Source organism: Rutilus rutilus, assembly GCF_951802725.1.
Source record: "Rutilus rutilus genome assembly, chromosome: 6".
NCBI lineage: Eukaryota > Metazoa > Chordata > Actinopteri > Cypriniformes > Leuciscidae > Rutilus > Rutilus rutilus.
The window spans coordinates 20,422,190-20,435,384 of NC_140214.1; the positions used below are offsets into that span (position 1 = coordinate 20,422,190).

The 13,195-nt window shown below is 34.3% G+C and overlaps 1 protein-coding gene across 1 annotated transcript; it reads left to right on the forward strand.

Moving 5' to 3' along the window:
- The first annotated feature begins 1,527 nt into the window (after nt 1–1,527).
- Nucleotides 1,528–9,086, forward strand: cUnh5orf22 (chromosome Un C5orf22 homolog). The gene is made up of 9 exons (XM_084411139.1): nt 1,528–1,746; nt 1,944–2,089; nt 3,432–3,581; nt 3,724–4,138; nt 4,374–4,436; nt 5,583–5,704; nt 5,872–5,938; nt 7,207–7,346; nt 8,631–9,086. Exons 1-9 carry the CDS (start codon nt 1,678–1,680, stop codon nt 8,776–8,778), a joined length of 1,320 nt encoding a protein of 439 aa, XP_084267265.1. The 5' UTR covers nt 1,528–1,677; the 3' UTR covers nt 8,779–9,086.
- The last annotated feature ends 4,109 nt before the right edge of the window (nt 9,087–13,195 follow it).

A 13,195-nucleotide genomic window follows, 5' to 3' on the forward strand; every position in this document is an offset into this window, starting at 1 on the left:
ATACCCAGAACAATATGTGAAAACTCAAGGGATACTTCCTGAATACTTCCTGAAGGCACTATACATTTCATAAATGTTAAACTTCAGCTCAAGGACAGCCAGTTCACTATGCAATATTGATATATAACTGACAGACCAATGCAAGAGCTGTCTGTAGATCCGTATAGCAGCTATAGCTGCTTCTTCACTTGAGTTTTTGTGACCTGTAGACCTATCTATGCTTTTTCTTGGCATAGTTTTATTTGGACAACCACATAATAGCAATGGCACAGCTGAATCTCCTCTATTTGTACACTACATGCCTAAGCCTAATTACATATAACTCAAAGTGATTTACATTGACTGAGGCATTCAACTCAAAGGTTATTTTAATTAACATGGATGACTGAATATATTGTCAGAAAAAGGTACCCTCAAATGGGTGCATATTAGTATAGCTTATATGATACATATTAGTATCTTTTCAGGGTACTGCCCCAGCAACAAGCTGTTGTATACCAATAAAATACTTCTTCATTTTTTCTAATAGTGAAGTTAATCTCTTTAACAAAACCCTGTTTTTATTTTATCCTCAGTATGCATTACTGCGATGTAAATGAAAAGTGATTTACCTTTGAAAGGTTTGATGATTCAGTTTTCTGCCATAAGGTATAGGGGAAGATTGGGGAAGACACCCCCCTTAAGAACAATGTGGATTTACTTTTAAACTTTTACTTTTAATCCTTTACAGAATTAATACATTGATATAATTCTTATTAATATTTATATATATTTTTAAGCGTCATTAATGTAGAATACTAGGCTAATAAACTATTGCATTTACAATTTTATATTGACAATTATTTAATAATAATTGAATAACCGATGACAGCCAAAGCACAGTAAAAGAGATTCATCTGAAAAGTAAAAGTATTCTTTGACTTATATACAGGCATATAAATATTTACTTATTTAATTGGCCATATTTTAATTGAAGATTGTCATAATAGCAACACTATGAATGCAAATTGAATGATTTCACTCAACTGACCTATAGGTTTTAATGAAAGCAAATACGTCTGAAATCAAATGTACATATAATTCATGGAAATACTGAATAGTAACCTCATTAATTACAATAATTATTCATTATTAACATAACTTTTACTCCACAATTCTAAAAACATTATGTTTCCTCAAATCCATTATTAACAAATAGACTTTGATATTCAACATAATATGTCATAGATCACTATTTTCCAGAGACACAAAATTGGATCAATTTTGAAACCTCAAAACTGTTTCGACTGACTAAATCTCACAAATGTTGATATTCAGATGAAATGCAAAATTTAAAATTGCGTATAGCAACTGGATAATATTTCTGATTTACTACAGTATCAACCCCATGCTGTTCCTTACATGTGTTACTTCCTTTCCTCTGTGGAACACAGATGTTTGCCATTTTATCGCCGCCACATCATTCAAATCAGAAACATTTATCTGAATATATTCAGCTATATTACCTGTCTCAGGCTGGCTTGTCGTAGGAATTCAAAACTTGCTCGAGTTGTTTCCACCCGGTCGAAAAACAAGGACGCACAGTGCACCGCTTGCAGCGGCATATCATAACACTAATTAATCTTACAAATGCTGTTATAGTTTAAAACAAGACAGGAATTAATAACCACTCTCAGAATGAGCACTCCCCCGCAGAAACGCGTGTATTCTAAACTACCCGTGTGGATTGTGGAGGATCATCATGAGGTAGACAGGACATAACTTCAGTCCTTGCTGATTTGGGGCTTTAAGTCTAACTCCAACTAACGTTACTGCATATGACTGCATATAAACAATAAAAGAAAATAAGACGGAGGTTTTGAATGATATGTCACCTACTAAACTTGTAAAGCAATTATGAAAGACAAAAATAGTTATTGAAATGTAATTTCCACCTGCTTTAGGTTGTACAACACATATATCGTGCCATCGGCTCTAAACATATTCCTATGAAGGACATTAAAATGGTCCATTTGGACTCACATCCTGATCTCCTCATCCCTGTGAATATGCCTGCTGATACGGTGTATGACAAAGAGACTCTGCTCAGGTGAGTTTATAAGGGTTTTTCATCAACTTTGGATGCTTTTATAGATCAGAGGGGTTTTGTTTTTAATTAAACAGATTGAATTATTTTACATTAATCTTGGAAACATTTTACTGAGATCATAATGTATTTTTTGCTACTTTTTAATTTGTAAAATACATTTTATGTACAGATTTTGTTTATTTATATATATATATATATATATATATATATATATATATTTATATATCCAATCAAGTTAAACTTTTGTCGAATTATTCTCCCTCAAAAATGAAAATAAATATTTAATTGACTGTATTATGCTAGCTAAGCATAAGGATTTAGCAGGAGAAAGAAGTCATCCATTTTATTCCAAAAACATTTAAAATGTATTTTTTTTAACCAGATAATGCTATATGTCATTTGAGATGTGGTGGAAATGGTCATGATCTTAAGAGAAATTACAAAGCATTGTTATTTTAGTTTTTATAAAAAATTTTATAATTTAAAAAAATATATATTTTCCATTGAAATTTTCATTTTAGTTAGTTTTAGTATTGTGTTGTGTGTTTTTGTCGTCTATATAGTTTTTATTATTGGAAATGTTGCCTTGGAACTAGAAGAAATAAAATAAATTCAAATGTTTTACGTTTATTTTATTTCAAGTAATGAAAATGTTTGTTTATGGTTTTTATTTGAGTTGTTACAAAGTTGACAAATCAGTGGACAATGGTCCACTGTTGGGCTTTGTTTGTCAAAGTCACCATGAAATCAAAATTGACAATTCTTATTATGTTATGGAATATTGTTGTTTTTATTATAAATAATTTATCTGTGCACATCATTATGTTAATTTTTTTTTTTTTTTTTTTTTCATGTGCCCTCATAATCTTTAATCAAAATAACTTCCCCTCCCTCTTGCATCGACTCTTCTTCTCTGATGACTTGTTTACTGGCGCGAGGGCGGGACAACCTGTCACTCACATGAGATCACAGCAATAGCAAACCACAACGATCCAATCCATTTCCAATGGACAAAATCAAGTTCCGCCCTACATTGTTTTCTTAGTTAAGATGCTGGATATCTGGTTATGGACTTGGATATGTCACAATAGCGAAGAAAAGACTACCGCAACTTCTGCTTCATGCCAGTGTCTACAAAGCCAAATGTGCTCATAGTTAAAGAGACACCCATAAATGCCTGTACAAATGAATAAAAAACATGAATACTCCTCCGTCTATTAGAATCAGAGAAACTTTAAAAAGGCAGTTCATGCTGTTGAGACTAAACCCCACTGGTATGTGTTCACATTATTAGTTGCAACAGTGAATATACAGATTGACATGTTTTTGTTTGCTCTTGCAGTGAGCTGAGCATAGAGAATTGGATTATGCCAATGGTCTATGCTGGACACGTATCCCATGTAGCCTGGTTGCATCCGTACTGGGCTCAGCAGATCAAAGAAGGGGAGCACTCCATGTGTGTGGGGAGAGATTCATCCACGACCACCATCAGGTCAGGTGCAGCAGATCAGCATGTAGCCATGAGATGGCAGCAGACCTTCATTTACTATTAATAAGAATGAGACCTCCACCCTGTCAGGAAAAATTGTACTGTTAGAATCGTGTTTAAAAAAGAAATCTCTTTCTCTTTGCAGGGTGACATGCAGAGACGATTACTTTTTGAGTGACGCTCTTTACGTTCCGCTGGATCAGCTGGAAAACCCCCAAAAATTACATTTAGATGTCATTCGAGTGGATCCTGCCAACAGTTTGCAGAAAAGAAAGCATAAAAATGGACAAAGCGGTGCTAAAATACCCAAAGCAGCTGTAAAGGAAGACGGTGATGTGCCGTTCAAAAGGGACACCCCGTGCACTTCCTCTTCTCAACCGCTTGATGGCAGCACAGCATCAGGAGACGTCATTGACACGGTCATGAAGGCTGATGAGGGCTCAACAAGCTACATCACTGACAAGCTTTTAGCAGTTATAGAGAAAACTGACCCTTTCATACTTGACATTGACTTGGATTTTTTCTCCTGTAAGAACCCTTTCAAGGAGATGTATACACAGGTAGAGTGAGTCAAGCACACAAATCTTTATAGTCTTTTTTGTTGTTCCTCAAGCGATAACATTTAACTTTCCATACATTCTCACACCTACACACTGATATAGAAAAACTTTATAGACAAATGGAAGGTATTGATTCCACGGTTTAAATGGAAATGGTTTCTTCACGACTCATATGGAGTCAATATCTTTATATATCTATATTCAATATCTGTTTTCCACTGTTGTCATCTTACAGGAAGAGTATGATCTTCTTCAAGAGTTATACAGCTTTAGCAGGCCACAGCAGGATCCAAGTGAGGTAATGAAGATTCCTAATCAAATGTAGCATAACTAATCATGAGGCATTCGTTCAGTCGTGACTCGTGAGGCTTTAGACATTCCTAGACACCTTCTGGGAGTGAAGCTAAATATCTCTTTTTTTTTTTTTTTTACTTTTATAAAACTGTGGCGGCAACAACAATAATGTTTTGACAACTCCTTATTTTTCCTATGTTTTATGTCTCTTGATTTGTTATATTTGTATTATATGCTTTATACATATGTCTTTAATGTCTTACTTTGGTCCACTTCGGTTGTTTTAAAGTGCTTTATAAATAAAGTTTGATTGATTGAACTCTCTAAGTTAATGTTTAATTCAACTTATGTGTGGTAAAAATTGTGTATACAACAGCTTTTATCAAAATCATTGAGAACTGTTTTATCATTTGTGCTTGAATTGTTGAAATCTTATTATCTTATCACATTTGAATGCTGACAAATACTAGGGAAAATGCATCTGTTTTGCATTTTTCTAGTTTAAAACTATTTTAATTGCAAATTATATTATCGGCATGACAATGAGAGAGTTGATTCAGAGGTAAACTTAAATTACTTAGTGTTGTCACAATCACAAATGTTCAGTAGGCCTACACTATCATTCAAAATTTGGGGTTGGTAATATTTTTTAAATGTTTATGAAAGAATTATCTTATGCTTTTTAAAACGAATTAATTTTTGTGATGGCAGAGCTGAATTTTTAGCAGTCTTTAGTGTCACATGATCCTTCAGAAATCATTCTAATATGCTGATTTTGTGATACCATGATACTTTTTTTTTTTTTTTCAGGATTCTTTGATGGAAAAAAAAATCAAAAGACCAGCATTTATTTGAAATAGAAATATTTACTGTCACTTTTGTTCAATTTAGTGTCCAAAATCGTACTGATCCCAAACAGTAATGTACTTAATTTTGATTAGTCGCATAGAAATAGTGTAGAATCTTAAACATTTATTTTTCATGCAGGTTTATTTCGAGGTATAAATGCTATCCTCTATGTTCAGTGTGGTCTCTGGCTTTTGGACCTCATTGTATTATGGCAAATACAGGACAAGAAGGCACATTTTCCAAGGTGGCAAATACAGGTACTACCAAGGTGGTCTTTACATTTCCATTTGTTGGTTTTCAGGAGGAGCTTTTAGATTGTGTAGAGAGACGCACACACCAGCTCGAAGACCTTGAGGCTGCATTTGCTGACCTGGTGGAGGATGACAGCCAGGAAACTGTTGAACGTTTAGCAGCAAACCCAAGGTATGCATTACTGATTTCATTGAGGATGTAGAGCCACAGGCTCTGTGCTTTTTGATTATAGCTCCATATCAGCACACCATTGGACTCGATTGATTGGTATATGGTCGATGTATTTGATCAAGCAGGAGATGACAGCCTCATGCATTGATTTTTTTCTTTCTTTGCAGAATGCAATCTCTAGTCAGACTTGTACACAGCCTTAAGAATCGGACACAGTCACCGGACTATGAAATGGTGAAGAGTGTGTGTGTATATGTGTGTTTTAATCATGTTTGAAATGTCTGTAATTCCAGATAACTCAAATAGTTCTTAAGCTTTCAGAGACTACACTGATGTATGTCTAAAAATTTAATTAGTTTCCTCTTATTTGACCTTCATGTTTTTTTTTAAAGTTCCTCTGGCATAATTGTAACCCAGTTGGCAGATGAGATCCATCTATTTTACTGTAGAGCATGCATGCAGTTTTTAGAAATGTGGCTCATATCCATTCTAGTCACGTTGTTTTTGTTTGGGGTCAAGTTGAAATTGAACAATGTTAAAAAAAAATAATAAGCTGTCATATGAGACCCCAAACATAAACAATGCAAAATATTTTGATGGAACTTGGAAGATGTTTGAGGTATATTGTCAAGTGAAACATCTATAAAGCCTCCTTTTCAATTTAAATGACAAGAAAAATATAATATATATATAGTTTATGATAAAACCTTAAGAAAAATAAATGTAATTCAAGATATACTTTTTTAAAACAAGTAAATATCTTTGGTAAATATATCTTGTTTCAAAGATAGTTTTTATGAAAAATGAGATGCACAATACTGATTAAAAAAGAATGTTTTGCAGTGATGAGGAGAAATAATGAAGTATCAGCCTGATATTTAATTGTTAAGTATGTTTTTGAGCTATTGACAGGGTTCCTACGCAGTTTTATCATACAAGCAAGCAGAGTGTTTTCATGGCAAAAATGTTGTGATCGCTTAGTAATTGTCAAACACGACTTCAAGGCACACATTTTCATTATGCAAAACTGCGAGTCGCTTTTAAACTTCACTGAACGAATGTGCCACTCAAACCAGCAGCAAATAAAGGAACAAACAATCATCTAAATCCGACTGTACTTTGCTGTCTGGTGATCGTGCAACATCAAACCGCATTTACAATATAAAAGTGATGTGTCAGAGGTGAATATGTGGATGCTATAAAGTGTTTTAGGTTTCTTTTGATCATGGAAGTGCATTCATGTTCATGTTCATCACTTCAAGAAAACCAATGGAAAAAATATAAATGTTGTATGGACTGTTTTTGTTAAATATGGTCTAAAAAGAGGTTCGTAAATTTGAGTCTGGAAACATTTTGAAATGGAAAATGTGTAGGAACCCTGTGTTGAGGGTCCCCAAATAGAACATGAATAATAACAAATTTGTTTCATTTGGTTTGTAGTGCTGAGGCATGTTGCCAGCTCCACAGACTGATATCATTTTTGCCTGTGGCGTTGAATCTAGGTGCATCAAGCAGGCTTGACCTGTGATTTCTCTGAGCTCCCTCACCACATCAGCAGTGAGGAGGAGATTCAGCAAATGATCACGGCCGTACAGCTCTTCCTGGAAGCTCTGCCCAAGCCCACCATTGTCACTGTATCACGGTACATTAGTCATTAGAGCTCATAGCTGTCTGTTCTGTGTCTCCTTTTGAAAAGTACATCGGGTCCTTTAATCTTTCACTAATGATTTGTAACATCCTCTAGGGTTAACAGCATTTGGTTTTGTTTTTTCCCCTCAGAGAAGCATCAGAAAATCATATTTCTTGTTTTCTTTTCAGTCTGCATTAATTAGCATTGAAATGTATGATTTGATGAATGTTCTTTGGCCCCAAAAGCAGATGCTTGTATCTGTGCAGTTGAGACAGATGGTGTTATGTGAGACTTGTGTCTCAGTGATCTGTTTAGTGTGTTTTTTAATGAGAATAGACTCAACATTACACTCATCAATCACACTCTTATCTCAGTCAGTCAGAGGGAGCTCAACCCTTCATGGTCCATGAGAATATTTTTCATTATCTTTTAATACCCAGTTCTCTGACTGATGGTGCATCACCATGGCCGACATGCACCATTCTTTTTATTTATTTAGTAATTTTTTTGAGTGGCCACTAGTGATGGTCCTAACCAAAATGCAAGAGGACCTGTGTTAAAATTGCATATATATATATATATATATATATATATATATATATATATATATGTAAAATAGTATAATATTTTAATATGTATTTATTATACACTTCAAAAGTCTGAGGATTTTTAAATGTTTAAAGTTTAATGTTTAAGCATCTTATGCTTACAGAGGCTACATTTATTTGATCAAAATACACTAAAAACTGTAATATTGTAAATTAAATATTATTTTAATTCAAAATATAATATTCAAAATGTAATTTGAATTCTGAATTTTCAGCATCATTACTCCAGTCTTTAGTGTCACGTGATCCTTCAGAAATCACTGTAATTTTCTGATTTGCTGCTCAAGAAACATTTTGTATTACCAGTGTTGAAAACAGTTGAGCTGCTTAATATTTTTGTGGATGCCATGATACTTTTTTCAGGATTATTTAATGAATAGAAAATTCAAAAGAACAAGAATGTATTATTATTATAAAAGTTTTTAGTGTCCATTTTGATCAATTTAATGTCCTTGATGAATAAAAGTATTAATTTCTTCAACAACAACAACAACAAAAAACTGGCCAAAAACTTTTGAATGATAGTGTATGTACGTGTATTATTGTTTTATATATATATATATATATATATATATATATATATGTGTGCGTGCGTGCGTGCGTGCGTGTGCGTGCGTGAAATCAACTGATATAATTTCCATCTTGTAATATACAATAAGATTTAAATGTTTCTTCAATTTCTTGTCAGATCCAGTTTGGATGAGTATTGCCCAGCGGAACAAGTGGATTCCATCCAGAACAGTGTACTGAACATTCTAGAGTCCCTCTTCGGCTGCTTAGATGTTCACAGAGAGTATGAATCAATATCATCAGAGAGCACATCACAGACCCCATGAAGACAACAGCTGCGGCACGTTCTTTACCTAAGGCTTTTTTGAGATTGGCTGTGTACTCATTGGTATTGTCTGCATTGAGTACATGTGTAATAAGGTTAAGATGTATGGATGCAATAAGGAACGTAAATTAGCTTCCAGCTGGGAAATGGGTTTTTAATTTAAGAGTTTTGTAGTATATATTTGAAGTGCATTGTTTCACGATATGAGATGGAAGGGTTACATTTGGAATGATATAACCCAATTTTTTCTGCATTGTCTCCAAAATTATGTTTTATTTGCACCGTGAAGTAAAAACCCTGAGATTTTCATATGTATTCTATGCTGCAGTCATTCATTGTGTATCCATACTTCAGTTTGGGAATAGCAGAAGCATTGATACAAGACAGCACATTTCCCCTCATCCTGTGTGGCCCCTTCTGCCTCAGCTGTCTTTGTCTGAAGCCTGAGGCGATTACCAATTCATCTGAGCTTTACACACCTACAGACCTCAGAACTGCCACAAATATGCCTGACCTGACTTTAAATTTGACTGCGTGAAGAACAACTATGTGCTACTGCAAAGGAATAGTAAACCCATAAATGAAAATTCTGTCATAATTTTCTTGTCCTTGAGTCAAGTTTGCATGGCTTTTTTTCTTATGTGGAACATATAAGATATTTGTAAAAAGTCTGTTTTTCTTTTGTTTTTTTGTCCATAAAATGGAAGTCAGTGGAGTTCAGTGTTGTTTTGGATCCCATTGACTTTCATTGTATGGACAAACACAACTGACATATTCTTCAAAATATCTTATAATAGTATAAAGACATTCATACAGGTTTGGAACGACATGAGGGTGAATAAAAGATTGCAGGGTTGTTGTTTTTTTGTTTTTTGGTCGAACTATCCTTTTAACTTTCAAAGTATGAAAGTTAATGTATTAGTCTGATAACTCGCCACAGTATACAAGTCCTTATAACAGGGTAAGTTATCAGACTAATACATTTACTTTCATAGTATTTTCACAGCAAGAAGTGCTGGATCTAGGAGTTTGACATTGTGGTGTTATATAAACTCACAGTCCAGAGGGCATAAGGAGACATTGGTCACAATTACCAGTCACTTAAAAAGCAGCGGCTGATTGGTTGTTCGACTAATCGGTGGAGACAATGGTTTTACAACAGCAATTGGTCTGAATCCTGTGAAAAAGATTATTCTACTACAGTATCCTCAACACTCTACATGACAAGAACACATTATCAACTCACTCTAAAGGCTCAAATTAATTCATGCATTGACTCAGCTGGATTTGTGTTCCTAATAAATAGTTTTTAATGCATGCTTGCAAAGATAATCAGGGTGTCTCTGTGAACTGATTTCAGAGTCTGATAAGCATCATCATGCTTGCAACAAATGCTGAACAATGCATCACTTGACATCAGTAAGCAGGTCAATAGCAGGCCGCATCAAAGCTGCTCTGACAATTGCTGCCATTACTTTTACAACTTATGAACTTAGAGAGGTACATGCATACAAAAATTGCTTTATTCAGTTTACTTCGGATGAATACAAGCTTCCATGTTGAATTAATATAACCTGCCATTTTAGATGCTCTCAGGAGAGCAACTATGATGCATGCTGGTTTTCTCTCCCTGAAAATATGTACCATTAACAGTAATCTCAGACTGAATAATGAGTCCTAACATGGGTCTGAGTAAATGGTTTGCACCGAATAACACAGAGCACAGCTGAATGTCTAAATTGTTTTGAACCCTGAACTCAACCCAGCACTAACAAGTTTTTTCCTCTTTTCTGACTTGTGTACCCTACTGGAAGCAGCAGTGGCGGTCTGTCACAGGTCCTACAGCAATACAATTAAATGCTGTTGTTTTTTTAACTCTTTCTAATGTTCATAATGTTTATATAATGTATAATGTTATAAATATTTTATTTATATTCAGAATACTAATCTAAGAGGTCAGCCTAAAGTCAAACTGGCCAATAAGAATATGCAAATGATTCATGTCATTACATTTTTAAATCAATCAATCTTTGCACTTTGAGTGCACGGGAGTATACACACAACTTGGTTTTGTATATATATATACAATGTATATATATGTATACACACACATATATATATATATATTTCAAGGTTTTTTTTTTTTCACAAGTTCCTGTTTACTTTAATCTGGATAGAATGTGCTTTTTCATTGAAAAGAATAAATATTTTACAGTATGTGATTATATTTTAATACTCAGTGACCTTGACTCATCAGTCCTCTCTCCTTTATGGTTTTCCTGTGACATGATATATTAAAGTGGCTTCCTGCATGTTATGCCACACTGACATAGATTTGGAGGTCAAATAGCTTTCAAGTATTTATAATATTTTAAAACGATATTGCTTCTTCTTCTCTCTTTTTTTTTTTTAAGATGATGATTTTTTTGGCCAAAAAAAATCCAGCTTTTTAACTTTACTTTTTTTCTTGTTTGAACTTTTATACAGCACCTAGGCATTTTTTTTTTTTTTTAAGCATCTTAAAAATGATCAGACTTTTAATTCAGAAATTGAAAATATGTTCATCATAGAAGTGGTATTCAAGTCATTTTCATTGTCACTAAATACATTGTTTTATCTATTTGAATAATAATAATAATAAAAAAAATGTGTGTGACATCAATTTATTACAAACAATTATCAAATACTTTTACCTGAGGTAGAGCCAACAATAAAATTCACATATGCTGCGTCCGAAATCAAATACTTCCCTATATGATAGGGGGAAAAGTACACCAACAATGTAGTCCAAATACACATAGTATGTAGTAGGCAGTAGGCAAAAAGTATCCGGATTAATACTTCCGGTGAGATTCTGAAGTGTGCATTCGATGGACACTTTACTATCCCATGAGGCCACGAGAAGATTTGTGAATTGACGCAAATGACTGCATGTCAAATGACAGTGATTGACGTACTGTATGTCCAAATTTCATTACAGGTAATACTTTTTTCAAACCACACATGGTCTGGGACATGTTTTACGGATGAGCCTCCCATAGTGGCCCCTCCCCCCATCCAGGCCCCGGAAAAAATCTCATTCACAATAACAGCTGTGGTCTGTGATTAATGGCACTGCTGCATGATTTGTTCTATCAATTTCAAATGTTTACAAGTGCTGGGTTGGTAATCAGAAAGATTATAACGTGTCATTAATAATCAAGGCTATTTCAAGCTTTCAGAGAGTGCATGGAAGCATAATTATCAGCTAAATGACATGATGGAAAACATACTACAATATTTTATTCATGCAGTGTATGGAGAGCAGGTTTGATCAATATTAATTTACACTCCAGCCAGCCTGGAAAATGTATAAGTATTCATTTGGCATACACTTTTATCCAAAGCAACATAAAGTTGCTTAAAGTCCATTTTATGAATATGTGTATAACCTATTCCCTGAGAAATTGGGAATCAAATCTCTTAACGTTGTTTAATGCCGGGGACACTCTTAATGACTTGCTGAAACACTGAACTGAACATACTTACAGACTGTTTCCACGACTGCAGCAAATTTTAAACACCAACTCTGAACACCGACTGAACACGACTCAGCACGTTTGGGCATGATCAGTTGTACTGTAAGTATCAAATTACATTCATAATCGGCCTTACAGTCGTTAAGGATTAAGGGTCCTGATGATGGTTGTCAATCAAAATCCAATATTAGGACGAAGTCATTTAAAATGTGCAATGTAAAGCAATGGTATATAGGCTACATGAGACTAAATGTCATTTGCAAATAGTTGTCTTTTTACAGAATGAAGCACTAAATGGAACCTCCATCTCAGAAGTGTGTCAGACATTATGTCTAAGGGGGTGTTGTGCCAGTATTTAAATGTTCTCATCTGCACTAAATATCACTGTGATGAGATGCAGGCAGGCATCTCAGAGAACACCATTCCCACAGCGTTTAAACTCCCTAATGGATAAATTTTATTCACAGCCATTCCCTTTTCCTACAAAGTAATAATGTAAGGCAGAAATAGACTTTTCTCAGCAGCTCACCGTGATTGTGAATATCATCTTACGGCATTAGCCTAGTTTATCTTGCAGGTGTAATTGAAACTTTCGAATGTAATTGAAAGGTGCTTCTCACTTTCATGGTTCGTTTGGTTTAGAAAAATAATGAAATACATTATTGCCATTTTTCTTTCATTGCCCTTCGGAATGTCTCTTAAATTTTAATTTCAATTGGAGTTTCCATCCAAAGCTAATATTATAATATTCCACATTATGCTAATGTTGTAAAGAGCAATGAATGTTTTGCATTACTTTGGCCTGTTTATTACTGTAAGGAGGCAAGGAAGGCAGGCAGACGAGGAACTAAGTGCAGGTATTTCGATTAACAAAACAGGAAAGATGAAGGGTAGGAATAC

Coding starts and splice junctions, on each gene's coding strand:
- cUnh5orf22 (XM_084411139.1), top strand. CDS start 1,678: ATGAGCACTCCCCCGCAGAAACGCGTGTATTCTAAACTACCCGTGTGG. Junction 5,705..5,871: donor CGTTTAGCAGCAAACCCAAG/GTATGCATTACT, acceptor CTTTCTTTGCAG/AATGCAATCTCTAGTCAGAC. Junction 5,939..7,206: donor AGTCACCGGACTATGAAATG/GTGAAGAGTGTG, acceptor CGTTGAATCTAG/GTGCATCAAGCAGGCTTGAC.